This window comes from Mus caroli, unplaced genomic scaffold, assembly GCF_978045245.1.
Source record: "Mus caroli unplaced genomic scaffold, Mus_caroli_1 scaffold_1, whole genome shotgun sequence".
Taxonomy (NCBI): domain Eukaryota; kingdom Metazoa; phylum Chordata; class Mammalia; order Rodentia; family Muridae; genus Mus; species Mus caroli.
The window spans coordinates 50,444,332-50,468,861 of NW_028227256.1; the positions used below are offsets into that span (position 1 = coordinate 50,444,332).

Here is a 24,530-nt window from a genome sequence, read left to right on the forward strand (position 1 = left end):
AATTGTTCCCCCCAAATCTGTCCTCATTACAGGAGGGCCAAAATGCGCTGGTTAGAATATTTTTCTAATGTTCTTATGCAAGTTCAGAGCAGCCTCAGGGAAGTTGGCACAAAATCTCCTTTGTTTCCCAAACTGTGACTAGGGAAGTTCTGAGAACCTCCCTCCTCCCTGCCCTCAGGGAAAATTCCTTTTAGCTATAACAACACCTTTGCAAATCTACCCAGATGTTGTTCTAATAAAGTTTTAATTCAAGGTTTATAAAAGGTCAATCAGGCTATAGAATTTATCAGGACATTGCAACTTGACTTGCCTACTACTTCATGTAAAGTTACTATAGATTTAAAAGTTTGTTTTTTCTTTTGCATCTTGATAAATTGTAATGGGTTTGCTTCTAGTGAGCTTGTTATCAAGAACCTAAGAGTTTGAATCTTTCAGTGTATATTTCCTAAGTGAAAAGTATTTTATTAGCTAATGATTTTTAAGGGAAGTTTGCTTTAAATCCTTGCTCTCACACAATGAACTTTTTAATTCTGGGAAGTAGCTGTTGCTGCAGAAAAGATTCAGAGGCAATATCTTTTTAATACTTAGGGAAACTTGGTACAGAAAATCCAAGAAGGAAAAATTGATTTGCTTCAAATTTTTATTTTCAAAAGCTTCCAGGAGATGTTAATTGGCTGAGACCGCACCTTGAGGCCTTAAAGCAACTTAAACCTCTGTTAGGTGCTATCTAGTGAGATTCAAGATTACTGGTGAGAAACAAAGAGGCTTTACAGAAGGCAAAAGAAACTTCTGTGATCAATTGTTATCAATTAATCATTGGTAATTAAGTATTACCTGCTTATTTTATTTATGTGCCCACAGCAATTCCTTGGCAAGAGAAAACATTGTTGTAAAATCATTCTTCTTCACCTCAAAGTAAAGTTTTAACATCCTATTAAGGCCGCTGTGGTGCTAACAAAGAATTATAAGATAAATTACTATAGTTTAGGATAACTATAACAAAAATTGTGTCTTAAGAACATAAGTGTTTGTTCCCTGTTCAAAACAGCAATTAAATTGATTACAGAATATTAATAATTGATCTATTGCATACCATCATTTTAAATAAAATTGACAATCACTATCCCAAAGATAAGTTAAAATTTATTTTTATGCACGCTTCTGTGTCTTCTATAAATTCATGCATGTATGCATCCCAATTACTGTGTTTAAAAACAACCCCTCTATGGGAATTAAGTATATGTGAATTAGATCACACGTTTATTCTTTTGAGTTTCCTCCTGTTTCAGCACAGATAATTAAGTTGGGTGCTGTGGATGGTATTTTGGGTGTTTTTTGTTTTGTTGTTGTTGTTGTTTTGGTTTTTTTTTTCTTGTGTAATATGTTTCTTTTTTTAAATTTTTTATTAGGTATTTTTCTCATTTACATTTCCAATGCTATCCCAAAAGTCCCCCATACCCACCCCCCCAACTCCCCTACCCACCCACTCCCACGTTTTGGCCCTGGCGTTCCCCTGTATTGGGGCATATAAAGTTTGCAAGTCCAATGGGCCTCTCTTTCCAGTGATGGCCGACTAGGCTATCTTTTGATACATATGCAGCTAGAGACAAGAGCTCCGGGGTACTGGTTAGTTCATATTGTTGTTCCACCTATTGGGTTGCAGTTCCCTTTAGCTCCTTGGGTACTTTCTCTAGCTCCTCCATTGGGGGCCCTGTGATCCATCCAATAGCTGACTGTGAGCATCCACTTATGTGTTTGCTAGGCCCCGGCATAGTCTCACAAGAGACATCTATATCTGGGTCCTTTCAGCAAAATCTTGCTAGTGTATGCAATGGTGTCAGCGTTTGGAAGCTGATTATGGGATGGATCCCTGGATATGGCAATCACTAGATGGTCCATCCTTTCGTCACAGCTCCAAATTTTGTCTTAGTAACTCCTTCCATGGGTGTTTTGTTCCCATTTCTAAGAAGGGGCTAAGTGTCCTTACTTTGGTCTTTGTTCTTCTTGAGTTTCATGAGTTTAGCAAATTGTATCTTATATCTTGGGTATCCTAAGTTTCTGGGCTAATATCCACTTATCAGTGAGTACATATTGCGTGAGTTCCTTTGTGATTGTGTTACCTCACTGAGGATGATGCCCTCCAGGTCCATCCATTTGCCTAGGAATTTCATAAATTCATTCTTTTTAATAGCTGAGTAGTACTCCATTGTGTAAATGTACCACATATTCTGTATCCGTTCCTCTGTTGAGGGGCATCTGGGTTCTTTCCAGCTTCTGGCTATTATAAAAAAGGCTGCTATGAACATAGTGGAGCATGTGTCCTTCTTACATGTTGGAGCATCTTCTGGATATATGCCCAGGAGAGGTATTGCTGGATCCTCTGGTATTATTATGTCCAATTTTCTGAGGAACCGCCAAACTCATTTCCAGAGTGGTTGTACAAGCTTGCAATCCCACCAACAATGGAGGAGTGTTCCTCTTTCTCCACATCCTCGCCAGCATCTGCTGTCACCTGAATTTTTGATCTTAGCCATTCTGACTGGTGTGAGGTGGAATCTCAGGGTTGTTTGGATTTGCATTTCCCTGATGATTAAGGATGTTGAACATTTTTTCAGGTGCTTCTCTGCCATTCGGTATTCCTCAGGTGAGAATTCTTTGTTCAGCTCTGAGCCCCATTTTTAATGGGGTTATTTGATTTTCTGGAGTCCACCTTCTTGAGTTCTTTATATATATTGGATATTAGTCCCCTATCCGATTTGGCATAGGTGTGGATGGTGTTTTAAAATGCTGAACAAGCCGGGCAATGGTGGTGCACACCTTTAATTCCAGCACTTGGGAGGCAGAGGCAGGTGGATTTCTGAGTTCGAAGCCAGCCTGGTCTACAGAGTTCCAGGACTGCCAGGGCTACACAGAGAAACCCTGTCTCGAAAAATCAAAAAAAAAAAAAATGCTGAACAATCAAACCTTAATTTGTATATTAATAGTCAATATTATATCTCAGAGCTCACCATTGCTTAAGGTTGTTCATCCCTTGGATGCTATTTATTCTCAAATTTGCAATTGCTTATGCATATACAACTCATAAGAAAAAATGCTGTCCTTTTAAGAAGACTGTTTTTGAACATTTAATAAATTGTTCTGGATTGCCCAGACAAGACATCTTAAGGCAATGACATGCTGGATTTATATCGCAGGCAGTCTATAGGTCATACATATAAGATAGATTGGATATAATCTCATTCTTTATATATTCAAAAGAGTTATGGTTTAAGATAATATTTTGGTATTCTTGGAAAATATGCATGTCAAATTGTAAAAAAAAAATTTGCTCTTAGTGTCCTCAGTTCCTACTTGTTTCCACATAATAGTGTTAATTCTTGAGGACTTACACTTAATAAATTGCTGCAAATAAATGCTCTTATTTCTAATTTAATAAATAAATAAATTATACACATGTGACTATTAATAACTTTTCAAGCTTTCTAGTTACAACCGCTCTTCAAGAGAAACAACTGGAAGTGCACTTAGTCACTACCCATGTTACATTACTGACTATAACAGCCAAGTATTTGAGATGTTTTTGTCAACAAATTATTAATTCTCAAGGACAAGGTATTGTGAAACTTTAAAACTCTAGCTTCTTAAAAGACAAAGAAGGGGGAAATTATATCCCCGTGCATATTATTTAATGTATTTCCATGCACATTATTTAAATCATACTTTTATTTTAGAATTCTGAAATTTGGATGTCAAAGAACTTAACAAATGCCTTATAGTATCTTAAAAGGATCTACTTATTGGCATATGGCTTGATCCTGAACAGCTACCTTATTAGGAAAGGGAAAAGCATAGGTTCTCTCCACAGAACACTGCAGAAGTTCTGTGGAATTAGATGGCTAATTCGTGTGAGAAGCTGGCAGTTAAGTTGGCTCAGTGCCCTGACTGAAGTGACAAGGATGCTAAATTGGGTACATGTTTTCAACCCATCCTTGCTTGCCATTTTTCCAGTTTGGACTAGTGAACCTGCCTTGCTTCAAGCTTTTTAACTTTATGGCAAAAATAACATCAGAGACTGTATATTCTGACTTAGAAAGATTAGTCATATAATATAGTCATAATGATTTTTCTCTTTTCTTCATTGTGACCAGTTATTCTAACTCAATCTTAGACTGGTCTAGTAATAATTCCAATATTAGAGATTCCTATTAAAGATAGCTAAAATTCTTAATTACCTAGCAAAGTTAATTTGGAGCTCAGCCTCCACTTGGAGAGAATCTCTGTCCTTTCTGCTAATTCTCAAAGCCAGCTCCCCCATACCAGGAGCTCAGAGCCTGAGCTGGGTTGTTGTTAATTTGCAACTGAATGGAGTACCTGGACTTCTTCAAAGCAGCTTTTATACTGTTGCCTTTCACTGTCTCACCTTTGTTTTTCAAGCAGGCCAGTAACGCCCTTCAGCCTGACTGCAGCAGATGTAAAACCTTTCCTCCAACAAGGCAGGTGGCAGTTATTAATTTTCATCAAGAAGAATTCTAATTACATATTGTGGCTTTGGTTTGATTTGAGAATAAGGTGTGCTATGAGGGTCGTTTAGTCAATGACGGGCAACCAGATCTGGAATCATACCAATCTAAGACAGGGATACATGCCAAAAGGCCGTGGCTGTTGATAATACACCACAGAGCCATGTTTGTGTGAATTATTACACAAACTAGCTGCATGTAGCCTCCTATGATGGAATTGGATGTTTCTAGAAGGTCTGAGATCCTAAGGCAGGCACAGCCGCCAGCCACCCTAATTCCCAGGCAGGACTTTAGAGCATAAATAAATTTTATGCCTCAGTCCAATTTTGTTTAATATTATTTAAAGGGGGGAACTGTTACCTCCTTCCAGCCTAGCTAGGTTGTCCTCAGATGATTCACCTCTGAGGTGGAGCCACCTGCTGTGCTGCTTCTCATCACTCTCCTTTGATGTGCCACTACCTGCTACCTGCCTGAGGCCGAACCGGTTCTCCAAGATCTCCCGGAGTTAGCTGCAAACTGTGATTTTCGCGGGTTCCTACTAAAAGGCTGATCTGACAATTTCAAAGGAACTCTGTGTGACTGGGAATGGGCCTCCCCTCTTCTTCATAAAGCGTGTTCGCCAACATTAAAGTTGAATCTTGATCAGAATACAGTCTTGACTCCATTTCTCTCTTTACCCGCCTAGATTCCCTCTTTTCTTTCAGTTCCAAGATGCATCCCAGGCTCAAACCCAGCCATGAGAGCTGCAGGCCGCCCCCAACAGTGCAGGATGACCAGAGACAGAAACCTCCAAGTCAGTTTCCCTTGCCAGTCAAATGCATACTGAAGATGGCAGTCGAATTTGACTGTATGTCTCTTAAGGTGAAATATAAACCGTTTAATACACATTACAAAGACAAACCAAAGAAGAAAAACTAAAACAGTGAAGAACAGAATGAGAGTTGGATGTATTTAACAGCCTTTTTTAAAGAAATTTTGATTAAAATCAGTTTGTTTGTTTTTATCATTTGCTCCCATTTGCCAGCTATCATGCATAGAGCTGAAACTACAATAGATGTCCAGGGGTTGTCTCTGACAATCTAGTTTCCAAACTTGGGGAATAGCACTGTTATCTGCATGCACTTTTATACTTTACTCTCCTTAAACTATGTTCAGTCACAAATTTCTTAAAGTTAAAAAAAAAAAAAACAGTAAGGGAGGGTATAGGGGACTTTTGGGATAGCATTTGAAATGTAAATGAAGAAAATATCTAATAATTTTTTTAAATAGTAAGATCAGTTTGTTGCCAAGCAAAATGAGCATCTGAATGTTGTCTGATGCCTTTGTCATAAACAGAGCAAAGGGATCCATACCTTTGCAAAACTAATAAAGACTACCCATTCCTTATAATGAATTCAACAGGATGCTACACCCTCTTCTGGTCTCTACAGGTACCTAGACATATGCACACACACATACATACACACACACGCACACAAACACACACATACACAGGCACACACACATAACACATTGAGGAATGAAATAATAAACTTGAAAATAGTAAATGTGAAATGCACAATCAATCCCCAGAAGAACTTTGAGTTGAATGCAAAGGGCTTGGGTAAAAGTATAAACATTACATATTATTTTACCTCATCTGCTTTTCATAAGGCTTGATGAAAGGAGATCCTCGCATAGTTTGTGTTTTGATAATGTGGTCATCCAGCAACATCTGAATGTCATCGACTGAGGACAAAATGTATGTCCCGCTTTCTCTGTAGGGAAGAATGACAAACTCCATGGAGTCCCATTCAGTCATCATCTTATCCATGGCCTTTTCAAGAGAATATTCTTTGCTAGCTGCTTCACTGATGCTTTCAAATTTGTCTAAAAATGGCTCCAGGTTCATGTCTATGAAAGAGAAGACTGTAGAGTCATCTGAGGGCTGCAGAGGGTAGCCAACGATGGTGGACATGGCCTCCCAGTGCCTGGGGCGCAGACCGGGATTACAGAATACTTGGATGAGAGGGATGTACTGTTTGAACTCCTCCACCATTGAGTGCACTTTCTTGGTCATTGCCAGCGCATTTGGAGAATCATGGAAGACCTTCTCTAGCTTATACAGCCCTCTCCAGTAATTCCCAACATCCGATTCTACTTGATCTGGGTTCACCTTGTGGTATGGTCCTTCAGTCCACCCTTTGTGTTTGGTACTAAACTCCACAGCAGTTTCATAGAGACGGAGATAAGGGTTCAAACCATCCTGGATCTTTTTACATTGAGGATATACTGATGGGACCCAGCCAAATGCCTCCTCTTCTGCATTGAACTGCTCAATCTGAAAAGATGGGTGTTGAATAAGTGATTCTGAAGGTGACTGATGTTTAAAAATGTTAAACACCAGCTCTCCCTGAGCCTTAACAGTAAATTCAATAAGAGTACAGACTGAGCATTAATCTATTTCCTCTTTATTTTCTCTTTCAAATTAATAGGATTTGGGTATTTGTGGTGTTCATATGTATACATTCTGAAATAATTAACAGCAGCTAATAAGTATTGTATTACCTCATCCTGAAAAGCTACTCTCCTGGCAGTTTTCAATTGTGATCATAGTTAAATATGACCACAATACTATGTAATAAATCTACTCAACTTATTTCTCCTATTTAACTGAAGTTGAAGAGTTTCATATGTTTTAATCAACATCTCCCAATCCCTACGCACCAGTAACCACTATTTGATGCATACTCTTACAGACCTAACTCTCTCTATCCCATCACACAGTGTGAGCCTTGCTGTATCTGGTTTATTAACTTAACATAATTCCCTCTGGACTCAGCTAGGTTGTCACAAATGATTTATATTTTTAAAGACTAAATAACATTTCCCTATTTTTGTGTGCATATTTTTTGGGCAATGTTTTATTGCATTAGCTTAACATTAGTCAAATAATTTGCAAATAAAAAAGTTTTACCCACTAAGACATATCAAAAATCTGGCTTCGTTCATTGAAAGAACTTAAATGCTTTGAATAAGAAGCATAGATACATACTATGGAAAACTGAAATAAAAAGGGTCCAATTCCTAAGAGTTATAGATACAGCTCAGAAAGAAGACTTAAATAGGTGGAAAGTAAACAGGAAAAACACTGCATACCAGTAGCTAATAACACACGTGTAATGTCATGTATGCATACATATGTGCTGTGCCTCAGAAGTGTACTGAAGCAAAGCAGTCACAGGTCTGTCACAGAGAAGAAGCAAGCAGACCACAGCACAGGATAAATGGGAAGAAACAGGGGAAACATTTTCTCTAAGTTGTAAACTCAGTGAAGTAGTCTGTACAATCTATACAACTAAAAAGTTGCAGCTAGATATATCAATTAATCAAGTGACTTTGAATTCAGTGGCCCCTCTCATAAACCAACATGAAAGTTTATTTCTACCATTTTTATATGTTTGACCTGTTTGAGATAATTATAAACTATTTAATTATCTAAGTGGACATTCAGGACTCTTAATGTAAGAAAAATACGTTTTTTTTCATCATAAAATATAACGAAAATTGCATCATATGTGGTAAAGAATATAGTTTTCCTCTTCCAGATTTTCTAATAAGCAAGCTATGATGCAGAAGTGTGGAAACACAGTGGCCCAGTGAGAGAAATAATGGGTCCAATTTTAAAACAGCTGCACATGTACGAATACACAAAAACTAAACTAAACAGCAATGAAATCCTATTACGTGTGTGCTTCTCTCAGTGATTACAGGAGAGCTACTATGCAGATGAATGGTGCAATGGGTGACAAACTGGCAGAGATAACATCCCCATCTTTAAAATAAAAGCTGAGGACCACAGAAATATACCACCCACGGAGAGCCACCCTGCTGCTTCTCCTTGAAGCATTACTAGAAATGTGAATTGCTTCTATTATTCTCTTGCTTAATGCAACTCAACTGTTTTATCCATTTAAAAAAAGTCTTACTTTGTTACCTAGACTGGTTTCAGGCTTAAATTCCTGCGGCCTCAGCTACTCAAGTGATGGGAGCAAGCATGTACCAGCATGCCTGGATGAATCTATTTCTTAAACGTGAATACTTAATACAAACACAGTGTCTTTTTTTATTGGATCACTTCATTCTTTACAGATTTTAATTGTACCTTGTCTGCTGCTGCATCCAACTTGCCATTCAGCACCTGGGCCTTTTGCAAGTACCTCTGCACATCCAACAGGTCTCCAAATGCATGAAATTCTTCTACTTGTTTAGCATAACTCTCCAATTCCTCCACAAACCGCTCACATCGAAACTAATCAAAACAACACATGTGCTTATTATTCCTATAAAATAAAATCTCCTGGCTACCAAGAAAAATTTTAAGTATTTGAAAGGATTACCAAAATTATTAGTATGGGTTTTTTTATGACAAAATATAAAAGAAGATAACTTAAAAAATAACTGGGATCTAAAATCTAAAAAGAAACCCAAAAACCAAAAACCAAACCAAACCAAAAAAAAAAAAAAAAAAAACCCTAAAATTTAAAATTAACACACTTAAAAATTCCTCTAGTTCCCTAGTTAATAAGTTGGCCCTATACAATGTAAGGAATTCTGGTGCAGTTAATTAAAAAAATGTGTTAAAATTATATTCTTTAGCATGGTGAAAAACTGTTGCAAAAAATGACTAAGCATTTGAAAAACTCGTAATAACCAAGATAGGGTTAGAAGGAAGATCTATTTATTTAAGGCCTAGATAACTAGCTGCATTATTTTCCTAGCATTTGTAAAAAGTTAAATGCCTTTACTTATCTGTTACCCAAACAGGTCTTGGATCAGCAACACAGAACCAAGATGTGTGAAAGTTATTGTCATTTTCCCATGAGCACTCATGACATAAGATGTACGTAGCTAATAAAGCCAGGTATGAAATATTAAAATTTTAATATTCTAACATAAAACAGATGTGTGTGCCTGGTGCAAAAACACTTATTATAAAACTGTCTTAGGTAAACTATTCCAAATTAAATGAGTCTAGAAATATCTATTAATGAAATATTAAAAAGTCAAATCTAGGTTATTCAAAAATAGGATCTTTTTTCTATGTTTCCCAGGAAATTCATTGTTCCCACTTGATGAGTGAAGGAAACTAAAAGGAAAACTGCACCAATATTGTGTGTAGACTTTTGAAGTAGGATACTGTATAATGAAGTACAGATAGTTCTGGACCACTTAGGAATTGTCTAACAGTCAATTATTTTATGGTTTAAGTATCTTATATTCATTGTTCATGATTTCCCATTTAAAATGTTGGAAATAGCCAGGTGGTAAAGTAGAGATATTAGCCATAGTTTAAAAATAAAACAATTTCAAAGCTATGAACTAGTCTCCAAATAACGTAATTTATAAACTGAATCTTCTTTGGTGTAATAGAAAAACAGTTGGCTTATGATCAAAGAATATCTTAACTGGCTGACCTGAGTCGATCTTAAGAATTTTAGGTATCTCTATAAAATAATCCTGAAAAGTATAAAACTGAAAATTTTAGTTGATTTATTCACAACTAACATGTTTTATGTTCTGTAGAGTGCTGACGGCTCTCTGAAAGACATGTTTGAATGTGCCCCACGGTCATGCATCAGAAATAAACATAGAAAAAAAATGGAACATCAAGAGTGTACAGGGTCTAAGGGTGCTGGTCTTATGTATGCAGTAATTCTGTTACCATGGAAGCAGATTAACACGAGAGTGGGCTCATAGGGAAAGGGTGGCTTTGAGTGTTTTCTCTCCCTCCTTTCCTCTCTGTTATCCGCTTTCTTGTAAATGTGCCCTCCTAATTCCTTGCCTTCCATTTTTAGCCAAGGGATGATACAATAAGGCCTTCAGCAGATACTGGTCTCTTGAATTTGGACTTCTCACCTTGCAGAAATGTAAGCAGCAAATTTATGCTCTTTATCAATTACCCAGCCACAAGTCTTGTGTTATAACAGCACAAAATGTGCTGAGACACTGTGGGCCAGTGACTGCACTAGCCACTAGGATAGAACTAGAGAGTAAATAGAAACAAAGCTCCCAGGAGCTGGCCATCTAGTGGCAGATAGACCTGACAGTAATAGTAGCGATTGGGTCATTAATATAGTAGAGATGTGTTACAGGGTCTAATCTGAGCAATGGAGAAGCCACCTGAAGTCTAGAGGGCATCTTGGAAAAAGCAACTGAGTGTGACTGGCACGTGTCAGGGCAGAGCGCTGCAGAGTGCAGAGATAACATGCAAGGTGGATGTGAGAGAGGCACAGAGCAGGGAACTAGAGGATGCTTGGAGTTCACAAGTCAGGAGTGGGAAACTGGCCTAGAAGGTAGGCAGAGGTTAAGCTGCAGACCTACCAGAAAAACAAAAAAGGTAGATATGCATTGTGTTCAAGAAAGCCAGAGTGACTGTGAGACATAAAAAGCATGTCAGCAGGAGATCTTGATGTTGGAACAATAAATACAAAATAAACCAAAATCAAAGCAAACAAGGGAAAAAAAACCCTGAACTTAGTACCATAAACTGTCTTATTAATGACCACTTGTGCACAATGTTTTCCAGCATTTTCTCTATTCTACCTTTGAAAAAATCAAGAAAAGATCCCACATCATTCAGGGCACTTGAATCACTCCTTAGTCCTCCATTAGGAGAGACACAGCATGTGTACACCTTCTGAGATTACAGGGGGAGAAAGCTACAATGCAGGGCCCATGTAACAAAGAAGTCTGAAATATTATACAGAGTTAAAAATCCAAACATTCGCAAAAAAAAAAAAATTCGGAGCAATTTGAAAAATCTATAATGCCAACCTTAAGGAATTCTTGATATAGTTCTGTTTTCTCTTTAATTATTTTCCTGTGCTCGTCAAAAATCTCCCCCATTCTGCCATACCACTGGAAAACACTCTTATTTAGTCTGATGTCTGCAGGAGAAAAGTTGACACAGTCGATAAGGAAGGCCAGACAGTTTTTAGAATCCACTAGTCTTTGTCCCAGCTCCAACATGTCAGTTGTCTCCAATTTCTGAACATGAGCCTGAAGGAAAGCAAAGGTTACAGACAGCATTGTAAGGGAGAATTCTTACCAAACATGTCCTGTGGAAATACTCTGAATAAATACATACAGATGCATCAGAAAAGTATGGCTCAGAACTGGGGACCTTCACACAATTTATTCTCAATTACCCCACCCACTTCACTAAAATAAGAGAAAGAAAAAAGTGAGAAGATACTTAACAATACACACATGCACACACATATACACATGCACATACATACATACACACACATATATCCATGTACACATGCATGCACACATGCACAGATATGCACACACATGCACACATGCACACACATGTACATGATTGTGCCCACACATATTCACTCATGCATATGCACATGCATATGCATATACACATACACATATTCACACATGCACACACATGTACACACGCACACACTCATACTCTCTATCTTTTAAACACACACAGCAATGGAAGACCAGGGAGGATTCTGTGTATCCCTGGATGATAAAAGCAGCTACCACCTGAGTGACTTCACTTTTTTAAGTATTATGCTTTGGGCCACCAAATGTACCTGGCACTTTTGCCAAGTGCTGTCAATAAAGTGACCATGGCGCAGACACAGCTTTTACCATCATGACATTTGTCATCTAATGAGAGAGATGGTCATTAGTCAAGTAAGTACAAATGAAAACTTTTGACATGGACAGCGCTGTAGCAAGAGGCCTGCTGCTGCTTGCAGCATGTCACAGACTTCCAAGGCAGCCAGACATGAACAGAAGCTTTCCACAAACACATGAGGTGTGGCATGTGGAAAGGGGCAGGCAGAGGGAACACAGGTGAGGGTCTGCACAGATGCCAGGGCTGCAGCAGAGCGCTAATGGAGGATGCTCATTTTTAAAGAGTTATTCTTATTTCTAAGTATGTGCATGGGGTTGGAGGAAGATTAAAGTTACATGAGTTCAATTGCCCATAGAGGCCAGAAAGGGGACTCAGATCCTCTGGAGTTGGAGTTACCAGGGGTTGCCAGCAACCCAAAGTGAGTGCTGGGAACCAAACTCAGGTCCTCTCCAGGAGCAGTATGCATTCTCTTTTTAATCGTTTATTAGATATTTACTTTTTTTTACATTTCAAATGTTGTCCTCTTTCCTGGTTTCCCCTCTGAAAACTCCCTACCCCCTCCCCTCTTCCCCTGCTCATCAACCCATCCACTCCTGCTTCCTGGCCCTGGAATTCCCCTACACTGGCGCATAGAGCCTTCACAGGACCAAGGGCCTCTCCCCCATTGATGACCAACTAGGTCATCCTCTGCTACATATGCAGCTGGAGCCATGAGTCCTGCCACATGTACTCTTTGGTTGTTGATTTAGTCCCTGGAATCTCTGGGGTTACTAGTTAGTTCATATTGTTGTTTCTTCTATGGGGCTGTGAACCCCTTCAACACCTTGGGTCCTTTTAAGAGCTGAGCCATCACCCTAATCCCAGAAGAATGGTTTTAAATTGAACCTGGATCCCACCGGGACTTTCTGGTCTCTAGTCAACTGCCCAAATCAACTGAAGGAAGAAAGACTGTACCTGGTCAAACTTTGTCACCAAACTACCTCACTTGCATGGGGAAAACACTGATTAAGTATAGCAGAGAATTCAGAATAAGTCTACAATGTGTGGCTATAAGACAAAAATACATGACCAACCATGTCCCAATGCATAAGCAATGGATTGATTTAGAAACTATAATCTTCACAAGTAATAAGTAATAAATGTCTAGTCAAACTATGTATTTTTGAATTTAGCTAATCAGTTTCCTATAGAGCCCAGAGACTGGGTTTACATTTCTCCCTGTCTATAATAAATGAGTGATTTTTGTAGTGACTACATTGACCATCTGGTTCATCCTTATTGGAATACACTTTAAAACACAGAGATATTTTAAGCAACAAACAATGAATCTTATTTGCTAATTCTGTTAAAGATTATTATATGCAATAGAAACTAAGTTTGAATAACCCCAAAATTTTTAAGCCAGTAACATCCAGGAAGATAAGCAGATGGTAATGTGCACAACTCCTCTTTCCACATGAGTTCTTTTCTAACAAAGAGGAAGGCACAGTGATTATTTATAGCTATTACCAGCCACAGAACTACTTGATGGCCAACAACAGTTAACAAAACATAAATATGCCTCTTGAAGTCTGTATGAGTATGTAAAAGTGACCATACACTCAGATCTCCAGCCCAAACACAGAAAAGACTTTAACGAAAGCAAGACTCTCTGAGCAAAATTAGCAATAAATGTAAAATTTAGTGTCAGTAATTTTAATAAATTTTGTTTAAGCAATAATTTGAAGAATATGTACATGTAACCAATTGAATTAATACATACAGAATTTTGAATGAGTTTACATGTTTACAGGTTCAGTTAAATATCTTAAATGTCTTAAATATCTTAAACTAAATGTAAAGGGTTCTAATTTAGATTTGAGGAATTCTATTTTTAAAAAAATCTCATATCCCATAAAAGATAATGTTATAGGAGCATAAAATGGAACTGCTATTAGTTATTTTATATTACTTTGTCTGCTTTTAGATAGAGTTAAAAATAGTAGAAGTAACTAGAAAAATAACCAATGTGAAAATAGAGGGTTTGATGAGGGCAACATTTCTGCCAACTGTCATAGAAGGTGTTAGTGCATTGCAAAACACAGTCTTTTCAGACACAGAAGAAAGCACTGCTCGAGGACTGAATATCTGTTGATTAAAATGGGGAGAAAATGTACATCTCAGGTACCCTGACCTGTTTTGGCCAACATATGCTAGCACACCGGTCAGTATTGTGAACACCGTTCTCAAGAACATCTGGTTAGATGACTACATTTGTTGTTCTGATGCTTTCCAGTGACCATGCCCTGCTGTGCCCTCTCACTCTGACCTGATTTGGTCAGTGAGATATTAGCTAATGTGACACCAGCAGAAAAGCACATATACAATAGGACACTTAAGCATCTACTCTGCTAGGGGAACCTGCACAAGGAGCCTGCTGGAGACAAATGGAGCAGAGTCAATTGCCAAAGAATATTTGCACCTGTCAATGCCACTGAGCACAAACTCAATGAACAGACTGTATTATAACAGGTGGTCTAGTCAAGTGACCACACAGAGGCCAGAAGGAGCACCGGGGAGAGGCCAGCCTGAAGCACCAGACTGCAGGCTTGTGAATGAAACATTTGAAACACTGATGACTGGAAGCCTCTGCCTTAACCTTCAGAGTGGTCTGTTTCTCTGCACTCTTGGGACAGTTCAGTCCCTACAGTGATACAGGCTCTTCAACAGTTACCTTCATCTCCATGAGCTCGGCTGTGTTTAGAGGCGTACTCAGAGCCTTTTCAGCTATCTTCTCAAACTCATCACATAGCCTGAAACAGCAGAAAAACCAATAGTACAAACAGTATTTATTATTTAATGTTCCATTGCATGATTATGATTCATCTACGTGATGTCTAAAGAATACAAATTTGTATTAATTTACTTATTTGCCCCACATAAACTTAATGATCACCTGTCCTAGTCCATGCTACAGCATTAAATGACCCCTGAGCATCTCACAGTCAGATGCCAGAGACAGTTCTTTCAAGGGGCAGTTCCTGTGCCAATCCCAGGAGATGATACAAAGAAGGTGAGTAACTAACTTTATTTACAGGGACAGATTAAAAAACAGGTCTGTAGCTCAGAAATGTCTGGCACATGCCAATACTTCCTACTGGTCTGCCTTGTAAACAATAAAAATAATGAACAAACTTAGGGTTAGAAGAAAGAGAGTTCAGAGGTAAGGGACTTCAGTGGGGGGAAAAATCTACAAAATTGTCTAGCAAAGAGCATGTGGACCATGCTGAGCTGAAGGTGGGGCTGGAAGATGGATATGCATTTGAACATATTTGCAGAATCAACAGGGAAGGGGAGGTGTATCATAAAGAATGCAGATAAGAGGCCATGGAGTGGAGCTGTCACGCAGGTAAAAGTGACAATAGGTAACACTGCTTTATAGGCTTCCTGGTGAGGAAGAGACATGGATAAAGCAGCTGGGCTATCCCTGTCCAGGGCTCCTACAACAGTTTTACTGCGCCTTCTGTAGGCCAGTGAGTCTGACATAATTAAAAACAATGGAGGAAGAAAGCCCAGCTGCTGGGAGCTCAGAGGGTGGTGAGAAGAGGTGGGGCTGTGATAAAATTATAGCAAATGTTTCACCCAGTACAAAGGCCTGGAATAGAAACATTCTGTGAGCAGGCATAGTGATTCTCATCTGTAATCGTACTAGGATATTGAGAGGTGACTACTTGGAGTATCATGTTTTCCAAGCCAGCCCAGGGACTTAGTGAGACCCTGTACTCAAAAACATAAGGAATATTCTAGTTATTTCTGTGTTTCTACCTTGTAACATTAGAAAAGAGATTGGAGGGCCAGTTATACTAATTATGCTTCTCGACTTAGATAAGTAGACATTCAGCTTCACTGTGACTGGTATTCTCTGAGTTTAGAGTAGCCAGCTGTCCTACCCCCACACCCTGTTTAGTCAATAGTTCTCCAGTTAAGAGAACAACTTGGTGGCTAGAGATGTAACTCAGTGGTTAAGGGCACTTGGCTGCTCTTCCAGAGGCCCTGAGTTCAAATCTCAGCAACCACACAGTGCCTCACAATCATCTATAATGGAATCTGATGCCCTCTTCTGATTTGGAGGCATACATGCAAATAGAGCACTCATATACATAAATAAGTACATCTTTTAAAATAAGTTTAAAATCTTTATAAAAATAACAACTTGCCAAGGCCTTAAAGTATCAGGAGCCATCTAGGTAAGACAGGCTAAGGCTAACAGGTGACCTTCCTGGGGGTGGCCCACCACTTTTGCATGGTCTGTGATGAGTGAGCTCAATGGCAAGGACCCAAAGAAACTTCATCTCAGCATTGTCTCTTGCAGCTAATAAGCCTTTCCTGTCATTATTAAATTAAAATAACAATCCCTGAGCATTAGCCCATCCTATTGATCAAATTTCCTGCAGATCACCATAAAGATAAACTTCCATGAGCTAATGCTGTTTAGATCAATTAATGATTCTATAGAATTCCTGATTTCGTTCAAATAATTTCAGGAAGAAGGTTTTAAGCAATGGTTTTAGTTGCTTTGCTAGACAGATGTAATAAAGTTAGAATCAAGACTAGAATGTGTCCCCTCCTCATATAGTAAGTAAAGGCTGCATAGCAAGAAACACAGTGAGCTTTCAGAATTACACAAAAAAGTGAAATAGGCTTGGGACAAATTTGTGTTCAAGGAAAAACATTTAGGTCTAAGGATATAGGCACAGGTGTGCACTATGATAAGACAAGGCCATGTAAAAGCTGTTACTTTGAACTTGTACGGAGCATGTTAGAATGAAATCCCACTGTGAACTTATGGTCAACATCCTTCTGTAACTCCCATTTTATCTATGAGGAAATTTATAAAGAATCGTTTGTCTAAGAAGGCCAAAGAAAAGAAAAGAAATAAAGTTGCTGGTTGAATAGTTTGGCTTGGTGGGGGGGGGGGTCTCTTGACACCCACCCACCCACCCATCCATTTATCTATCCATCCATCCAAATGTATATTTTGTCTGTATGTGTGCATATAGGTAAATGTGTATGTATATAAGCATATATGAATATTATGGAGTTGATTTAGACAGATGGTTGGGCCTGACTAAAGTGTGGATGTATGAATGTCTGTGCATATTTGCCTGTATAAAGCATTTTGATTTTTTTCCCTTCCTTCCTCTATGGCTAACAAAGAGTTAACCAGTCAGGCCAGTGATGGGCTCTGGCCTCCTGGATAGAGAAGGGAATGCTAGTCATAAATCCTTTACCCAATCAACCATGCTGTTAGCAACAAATGTTAACAGATCTGCAGTTTCTGGCCTCAGTAACTTAAAGTTAAGATAGGCATATGTTATTATAGAGAGTAACCCTACTCTCTCCCAAGACCAAGTCTTGCCCCAAGGATGCTCTTCCCCTCAGCTGCTTCATAGAGGACCCAGCCCCTGGGCTAAGCTCCTGTCACTAAAGAATAATGGTAGTATGACAAAGTTTGGATTTGACACCCACAGATCCTATACAGATCGACTCTGAAAACTAATTTATGTATGGATTACACAAGTTTTAAAGTATGAAGTGAATGTCCACCTGACTTGTGCAAAAGAATGGAAGCACAATAACTAATTTACATGATTAGGAAGGCATATGTGTAAAAACGAAAAAAACCATCCTGACAATTGCATCACAAAATGTCACTCAATGTAGAACACGTTTAGCATAACCCTTTCTTTGAAATCCCTGTGACATTGTTCAACCCACTTCCATTGCCAAGTGACACAAGGACCACTCCTAGAATGCAAACATAGCCACCCCAGTACTCCCATACATTGTGTTTACTTCCTGGTGATCGCGGAACATCTTGGCTATCAGTTTCCCACAGATGACATCTGCTCTCTTCACCAACGATCTGATCAGTTCCTCACAGTGCATTTCAAACATTCCCAAACAAACAGTCTGCAGAGTGAAAAAGATTTATGAAGCATGAATTGGAATAAGCATAAGTAAGAGGCTCTTCATTTTTCTATTCCCCTTACTACTGATTTGCAATGCAATAAGGTCAGGTTTTGAGATTTTTGGTTCTTGGTTTTTGGTTTTAAATTGTTGAACCAGGCATAATGGTTCAGGTGTATAACTCCTGAACTTGGACAACAAGACCAGGAAGAATGGAAAAGTTTGAGGCCAGCCTTGACTACATAGTGAGTTCCAGGGCAACCTGGGCTAAAGGCCAAGATCCTGTATAAAAAACAAACAGAAGATAATAATAAAAAATTAATTAATTATGTGATAATAAAATTCACATGTGGGGCTGTGAGAGTATCTAATATCTAACCCACCCACCTCTCCCCCACTTCCGGCAACAAATACTTTGTATTTTACGTCCATCTATGAGTAAATATCACCATCATCATCGTCATCATCATCATCATGGTTTTTTAAAGTTTAGAAAATTAGGTTATTGGTAACTGAATGAAAATTAACTTCCTTTATTTTTTTATTTTGATTAGTTTTGTTTGCTTTTAGACATTGTCTTGCTTTATAGTCCACCTGTTGACCATGAACTTGCAGTCTGCCTGCTTCCTGAATGCTGACACTACAGGTGTGTACCACCCCATCCAGCAATGAGTTTCACATATTTTATTTGTTTCGTACTTAAAAAGTAATACATGGGCATAGTAGGGAATCTGAAGAATGGTTTTGATAAAGGGCCAAGAGAGGATGTTTAGTAATCTTTAGTATCTTTAGTAATTGAAGGAAGTACATTGTGGTGTCATTGCTGTTGTTTCCAAAACATTTGTCAACATGAAATTTAAAAGTCAGGTTCTTGGAACTGGGAGGAGATTCCATACTTATGCTCCTTTCTATTCATGTTTCTTAAATCCCTTTTCACCTTGCACTGGCATCTCATGCATGTGAGCACAAGGACGGTATGTGTCCTAGCTGCCTGACACTGAGACACACGCCAGGCTGGCAAGTGTCACCACTTCTGGGTGCATATTCCTATTCCCTGGGGGCTCTAACACTAGATGTTAATACACCTGAGACAGACCATTCTCTTCCATCAAGAGTCATAGAGAAACGACAATTACCTTTCGAGATGTGTACTGTATTTCTTCTCCTAGCTTTTGGTATTTGCGAATTTCCTCTATTAGTCTCTCATAGTTCTGACTTTGAAACAGCAACTCATCAATATCACGCTCAGCTTTTCCAGTAATCAAGAACTGATACTTGTCATACATTTTGAGGTGCTCGGTTGGCGCCACACTCTCTCGCAACACCACCTCTCTAATCTTTTCCTTATGGGTGTCTATGATTTCATTCAGAATTATGGGCTTCAAGGTTGTTGGCTTAGATTTGCTTTCCTGAGCAGAGAAGGGAAATGGTGTCATTTCACGTACCTTTAGCTAAATTAACCCTACTAAATTATCTCCCAGAAAGTGTCAATCTTACTATATTGCCTTTTCTATACATAAGAAAAGGCTGTTGTAATTTACTAATCTCTAATCTATAGAAATATGTTCAGTCCATCCTGAAGAGTGTTGTAAACTGTAGGTTTTGCGTAATTTTTGTTTTCCATAAGGGCTACCTGATGTTTTATTTTGTTTGTTTTGTTTTTCAGTACAGTTGGGCAAATGGTCATTTGAAAATACATGCAAAAATAAAACCTAGGATGCAAAACAGAAAAGTCCAAACATTGCTGTGCTAGCTTTCCAAGGCTGGCTTTGGCCTGAACTCTTAAAAAGATGATGCTCATGCAGAGCCCCATCACCACCCTCCTCAAACACTGAACCTGTGTTCAGGAAGCAGACAAGTGAGGTCAAACCAAAGAAAGATTGCCACTCACTAGGTGGCCTTTGATGCTGATCCTTAGTTGCCAAATTCCTATTCTGCAACCAGGGTTGGAATAACGGTGAGTAAGAATGCACAAGAGGACAATTTAATTAGCACATGAATGTCAGCATTCAACTCTTTCCCCTTGTAAATAAGAGGATAAAGACGTGTGTTGGCAATTATGTGGTCAATTTTGGAGAAGGTACCATGAGGTGCTGAGAAGAAGGTATGTCCTTTTGTTTTAGGATAGAATGTTCTGTAGATATCTGCCAGATCCACATGCTCCACTGTGTTCATAGCAGCCCTATTTATAATAGCCAGAAGCTGGAAAGAACCCAGATGCCCCTCAACAGAGGAATGGATACAGAAATTATGGTACATTTACACAATGGAGTACTATTCAGCTATTAAAAATAATGAATTTATGAAATTCCTAGCCAAATGGATGGACCTGGAGGGCATCATCTTGAGTGAGGTAACACAATCACAAAGGAACTCACACAATATGTATTCACTGATAAGTGGATATTAGCCCAAAACTTAGGATATCCAAGATATAAGATACAATTTGCTAAACGCATGAAACTCAAGAAGAATGAAGACCAAAGTGTGGACACTGTGCACCTTCTTAGAATTGGGAACAAAACACCCAGGGAAGGAGTTACAGAGACAAAGTTCGTAGCTGTGATGAAAGGATGGACCATTTAGAGACTGCCGTATCCAGGGATCCATCCCATAATCAGCTTCTAAACTCTGACACCATTGCATACACTAGCAAGATTTTGCTGAAAGGACCCAAATATAGCTGTCTCTTGTGAGACGATGCTGGGGCCTAGCAAACACAGGAGTGGATGCTCACAGTCAGCTATTGGATGTATCACAGGGCTCCCAATGGAGAAGCTAGAGAAAGTACCCAAGGAGCTAAAGGGATCTGCAACCCTGTAGTTGGAACAACATGATGTACTAACCAGTACCCCGGAGCTCTTGTCTCTAGCTGCATATGTATCGAAAGATGGCCTAGTCGGCCATCACTGGAAAGAGAGGCCCATTGGACTTGCAAACTTTATATGCCCCAATATAGGGGAATGCCAGGGCCAAAAGAATGGGAATGGGTGGGTAGGGAAGTGGGGGGCGCTATGGGGGACTTTTGGGATAGCATTGGAAATGTAATTGAGGAAAATATGTAATAAAAATATTAAAAATTAAAAAAAAGACGTGTGTTGGCATAGTTTATAATCTGCATGGTAACTCCTAGAAACATCTGTGCTGTGCCATCTAGAAAAAGGCATTTTTAAATCTGTAATGAGTAGAAATCAGTCTATGGTGCAGTCAATTTCTATGACACGGAAATTGATCTCACCACCTTAGATATCCCGTGGGTGTCTGCCTGCTATGCCTACTACTGGGCACTTCAGAAGATCAGCTGTCTTTAAGCTACATTGTTTATAGGAACACTACTGAATGTTACCACCTTGATCAGTCCCTCAGTCTTGGGCTCAAGTATTGTCTCTTCTACAAAACAGTTTTAGAATACTTCATCCCACACAATGGGCTGTGTGCAAGGTGGATTTATGGGTTCTCCTGTGAAGGTCATTAATACTCATCTTAGACTGTTTTTTACATTTTTATTAGCAGCTTGTCTAATTTCTAAAATAAGCTATTTTTCTAGACATAATTAGATTTTCAGACTGAGAATCACCTGAAAGTTTCTAATATTAAATTTAATTAGTGCCCATTGAGAGGTAAGAAAATGATATTTCATGTGATACCTCAGGTGGTCAAAGAATATCATATTAGATCATGAGTCAGTTATGAGCTTAGACTCATGGTGCCTCATCCCTTACCAGTTTGCCTTCCAAGGGAAATAAAGGTGTATTTTTATCTCTTTTCCATTCCTATCAAATATATTAATGAACAGAAATATATATCTGCTTCTGCATCTACTGCCAAAAGGTCATTGAGACACCATGTAATTATTTTATTCAAACTAGTCTTATAATTTATTTCAAAATCTGGCTGAACCTCAAATCACCTAGAGACATCTAGGGGTAGTGATCATAGAGAACTCCGTAATTTTTATTTTTAAAACTGTGACCAAGTAAAGTTGACAAAACCATCACCGCACATACAATGCCCCATGCAAGTCCTAGCTTTATAAATCTGACACAAAACAAATATTCTCTTCTCGAAAGTCTAAATTACATATTTTTATACTAATTTAAACTCATTGTGTACACTCATTGGTAATTCTTATCTTATTAACTTGCTATATCAGTGTGCTTCATAAGCTACCTTGACAATTTCTGTTCTCAAAAAAGGGTAAAATATTAGGAATAAATGCAATAAATGAGTTGTAGTTATGTAAAGGCAAAGCAAGCAGTAAATTTTGACAGACTTCAAAATTTGGTGATATGAAGAACCGATAAACAGAAAACAACTATTTCAGAATACATGAATATGTAAGAAAATTACTAAATTTGGTTCTTCTAATATATCACAAGGAATAAAAAAGTAAAGGGGGTGGGGGAAGTCTATGGAGCCAAAATGAGAGCAGGTCATTGTGTGCTTGCATGAGCCTGAAGACTTCAATCATCTTTATGGTCAAAGATTTGTTGACTCCCCAGCAAGGAGGACATGGGGGCAGAGTATGACTGTCAGAAGACAAAGTGTCAGAGTAGAGCAAAGTAGCACTCTCAGGAGACGTATCTTGACAAAACTTAAAGGACACAGAACCTTTTAATTGGGAGTTGGGGGTGGGGGGGAATGAGGAATTTGCGTATGAGAGAGAAAGAAATAGTAGCCTTAGCAGTCCACTATCAGAATTCTAGTCTCTGGCTTGGATAAGCATAGAACCAGTGTGTCCAAAGTATCAAGTCAAAAATTGTTCAGTCAAAGATGAGCCTTCCAGAGCTTTCAAATGATTACCAAATTCCAGAGAAGCCAACTTAGGCAGCAGCCACAGAGATGTCCTGAGGTCTTATGTCTGTCACATAGTAAAAAGGGAAAGAACCCAGAGGTTATTAGCCACCATGGGCAGAGTTCTACCAACAGCAGAATCACACAGGCCAAGACCACAGACAGTGGTATTCTGAATGGAAATTTGGAATTAGCGAATTATAAACTCAGAATGGAAAAGAATTAGTATATGTAAAGACCAAAAAAATTTAATTAATAAGTAGTAAGGGCCATCAAAAAGTGTCCAAGTCTGTTTGTATGAAGAATAATAAAATTTCTAGAAAATAAAATAAAATAAAATAATTGCATCCACTGAAGGGGACATTGTCTTCCCAATGTATAATTTATTTTTTATCCATTTTTCCCCTTTTATTAAACACAGATTATTTTCTCATATAGTATAATTTGAACACAGTTTCCCACCTCTCAACTCCTCCCAGTCCCTCCAACTCTTCTCCCATCCAGATTCACTTCCTTTCTGTCTCTCATTAGAAAAGAATAGCCATGCATAATTTTATAGTCAAAATGTTAAGTAATCTAAACCTGTCCAGTTGGGGCTTCTATTGCTGTGATGTAACATCATGACCAGAAGCAAGTTGGGAACCAAAGGGTTTATTTTATTTATACTTCCACATCATGGTCCATCATCGAAGGATATCAAGGGCAAGAACTGAAGAGAACAGGAAATTAGAGGCAGGAGCTAAGGCAGAAGTGATAGAGGAGTGCTATTTACTGGCTTGCTCTCCATGGCTTGCTCAGTCTGCTTTCTTTTAGGTTCCAGGACCACCAGGCCAAATGTGCCCATCAATCACTAATTGGGAAAGTGCCTTCCAGACTGATATTAGGGAGGTAGTTTCTCAGTTGGGGCTCCCTCCTCTCAGAGGACTCTAGCTTGTGTCAAGTTGACATAAAATTAGCTAACACAAAACCGAGTCGTGAATTGCATATAAAATAAGCACATGCTGCATATAAAAAGAAATCATTTAGAAATATACAAAAACCCTATTGTCTCTCTCTCTTTTTTAATTTAAAAATTAAGAATAACCACTCCAAACCCCAGCTAGTGATGCGTCTACTAGAGGCTAAGATAGGCTGTGAGGTGTGATGGGGGTGAGCTTCCAGGGCAGCAATCAGAATATCCTTGTTACTTACCCATTGGGAATACAATTTTGTCTCAACTCTTGGCACAAAGCTGACAGCCTTAATCATGATTTCATAGATATTTATAAGAATATCTATGTATTCATTAAACTCGGGTTCAAACTTAATGGCCTCTTTATCAAGAACCAGCCTCATGATGAAACCTGGATGTTCAAAAACTCTAATTGATTCCTGTAAAATTAAAAAAAAAATAACCATAGGTATACATAGAGATATAGAGATGTGGAGATTAATTGCTGTGAATGAAAATTATTTCAGCCCCAATTAAATACACAGAATGGACTTTCTCTTGTACCTGAGACTCTTAAACAAGAGCAGATCCTACTGAAAAAACTGCAGGAGTGATTGCCATCCTTGGTACTGCTTGGTACTGTCTTACTTGACCTAGAGGTTAACTAGCAGGTCAAGGACATTGATCC

General features: G+C 38.6%; 1 protein-coding gene across 2 annotated transcripts in view; it reads right to left on the reverse strand.

Moving 5' to 3' along the window:
* LOC110288425 (dynein axonemal heavy chain 7-like) overlaps window positions 1–24,530 on the reverse strand; it is a 356,931-nt gene that overhangs the window by 243,569 nt on the left and 88,832 nt on the right. For both annotated transcript variants that reach the window (XM_085837237.1, XM_085837233.1), the window contains 7 exons: window positions 24,103–24,282; window positions 19,254–19,526; window positions 17,993–18,120; window positions 14,882–14,960; window positions 11,337–11,561; window positions 8,665–8,811; window positions 6,155–6,840 (listed from right to left, as the gene is read on the reverse strand). In XM_085837237.1, the coding sequence (XP_085693363.1) occupies window positions 6,155–6,840; window positions 8,665–8,811; window positions 11,337–11,561; window positions 14,882–14,960; window positions 17,993–18,120; window positions 19,254–19,526; window positions 24,103–24,282 (1,718 nt within the window). The remainder of the gene's footprint in view (window positions 1–6,154; window positions 6,841–8,664; window positions 8,812–11,336; window positions 11,562–14,881; window positions 14,961–17,992; window positions 18,121–19,253; window positions 19,527–24,102; window positions 24,283–24,530) is intronic.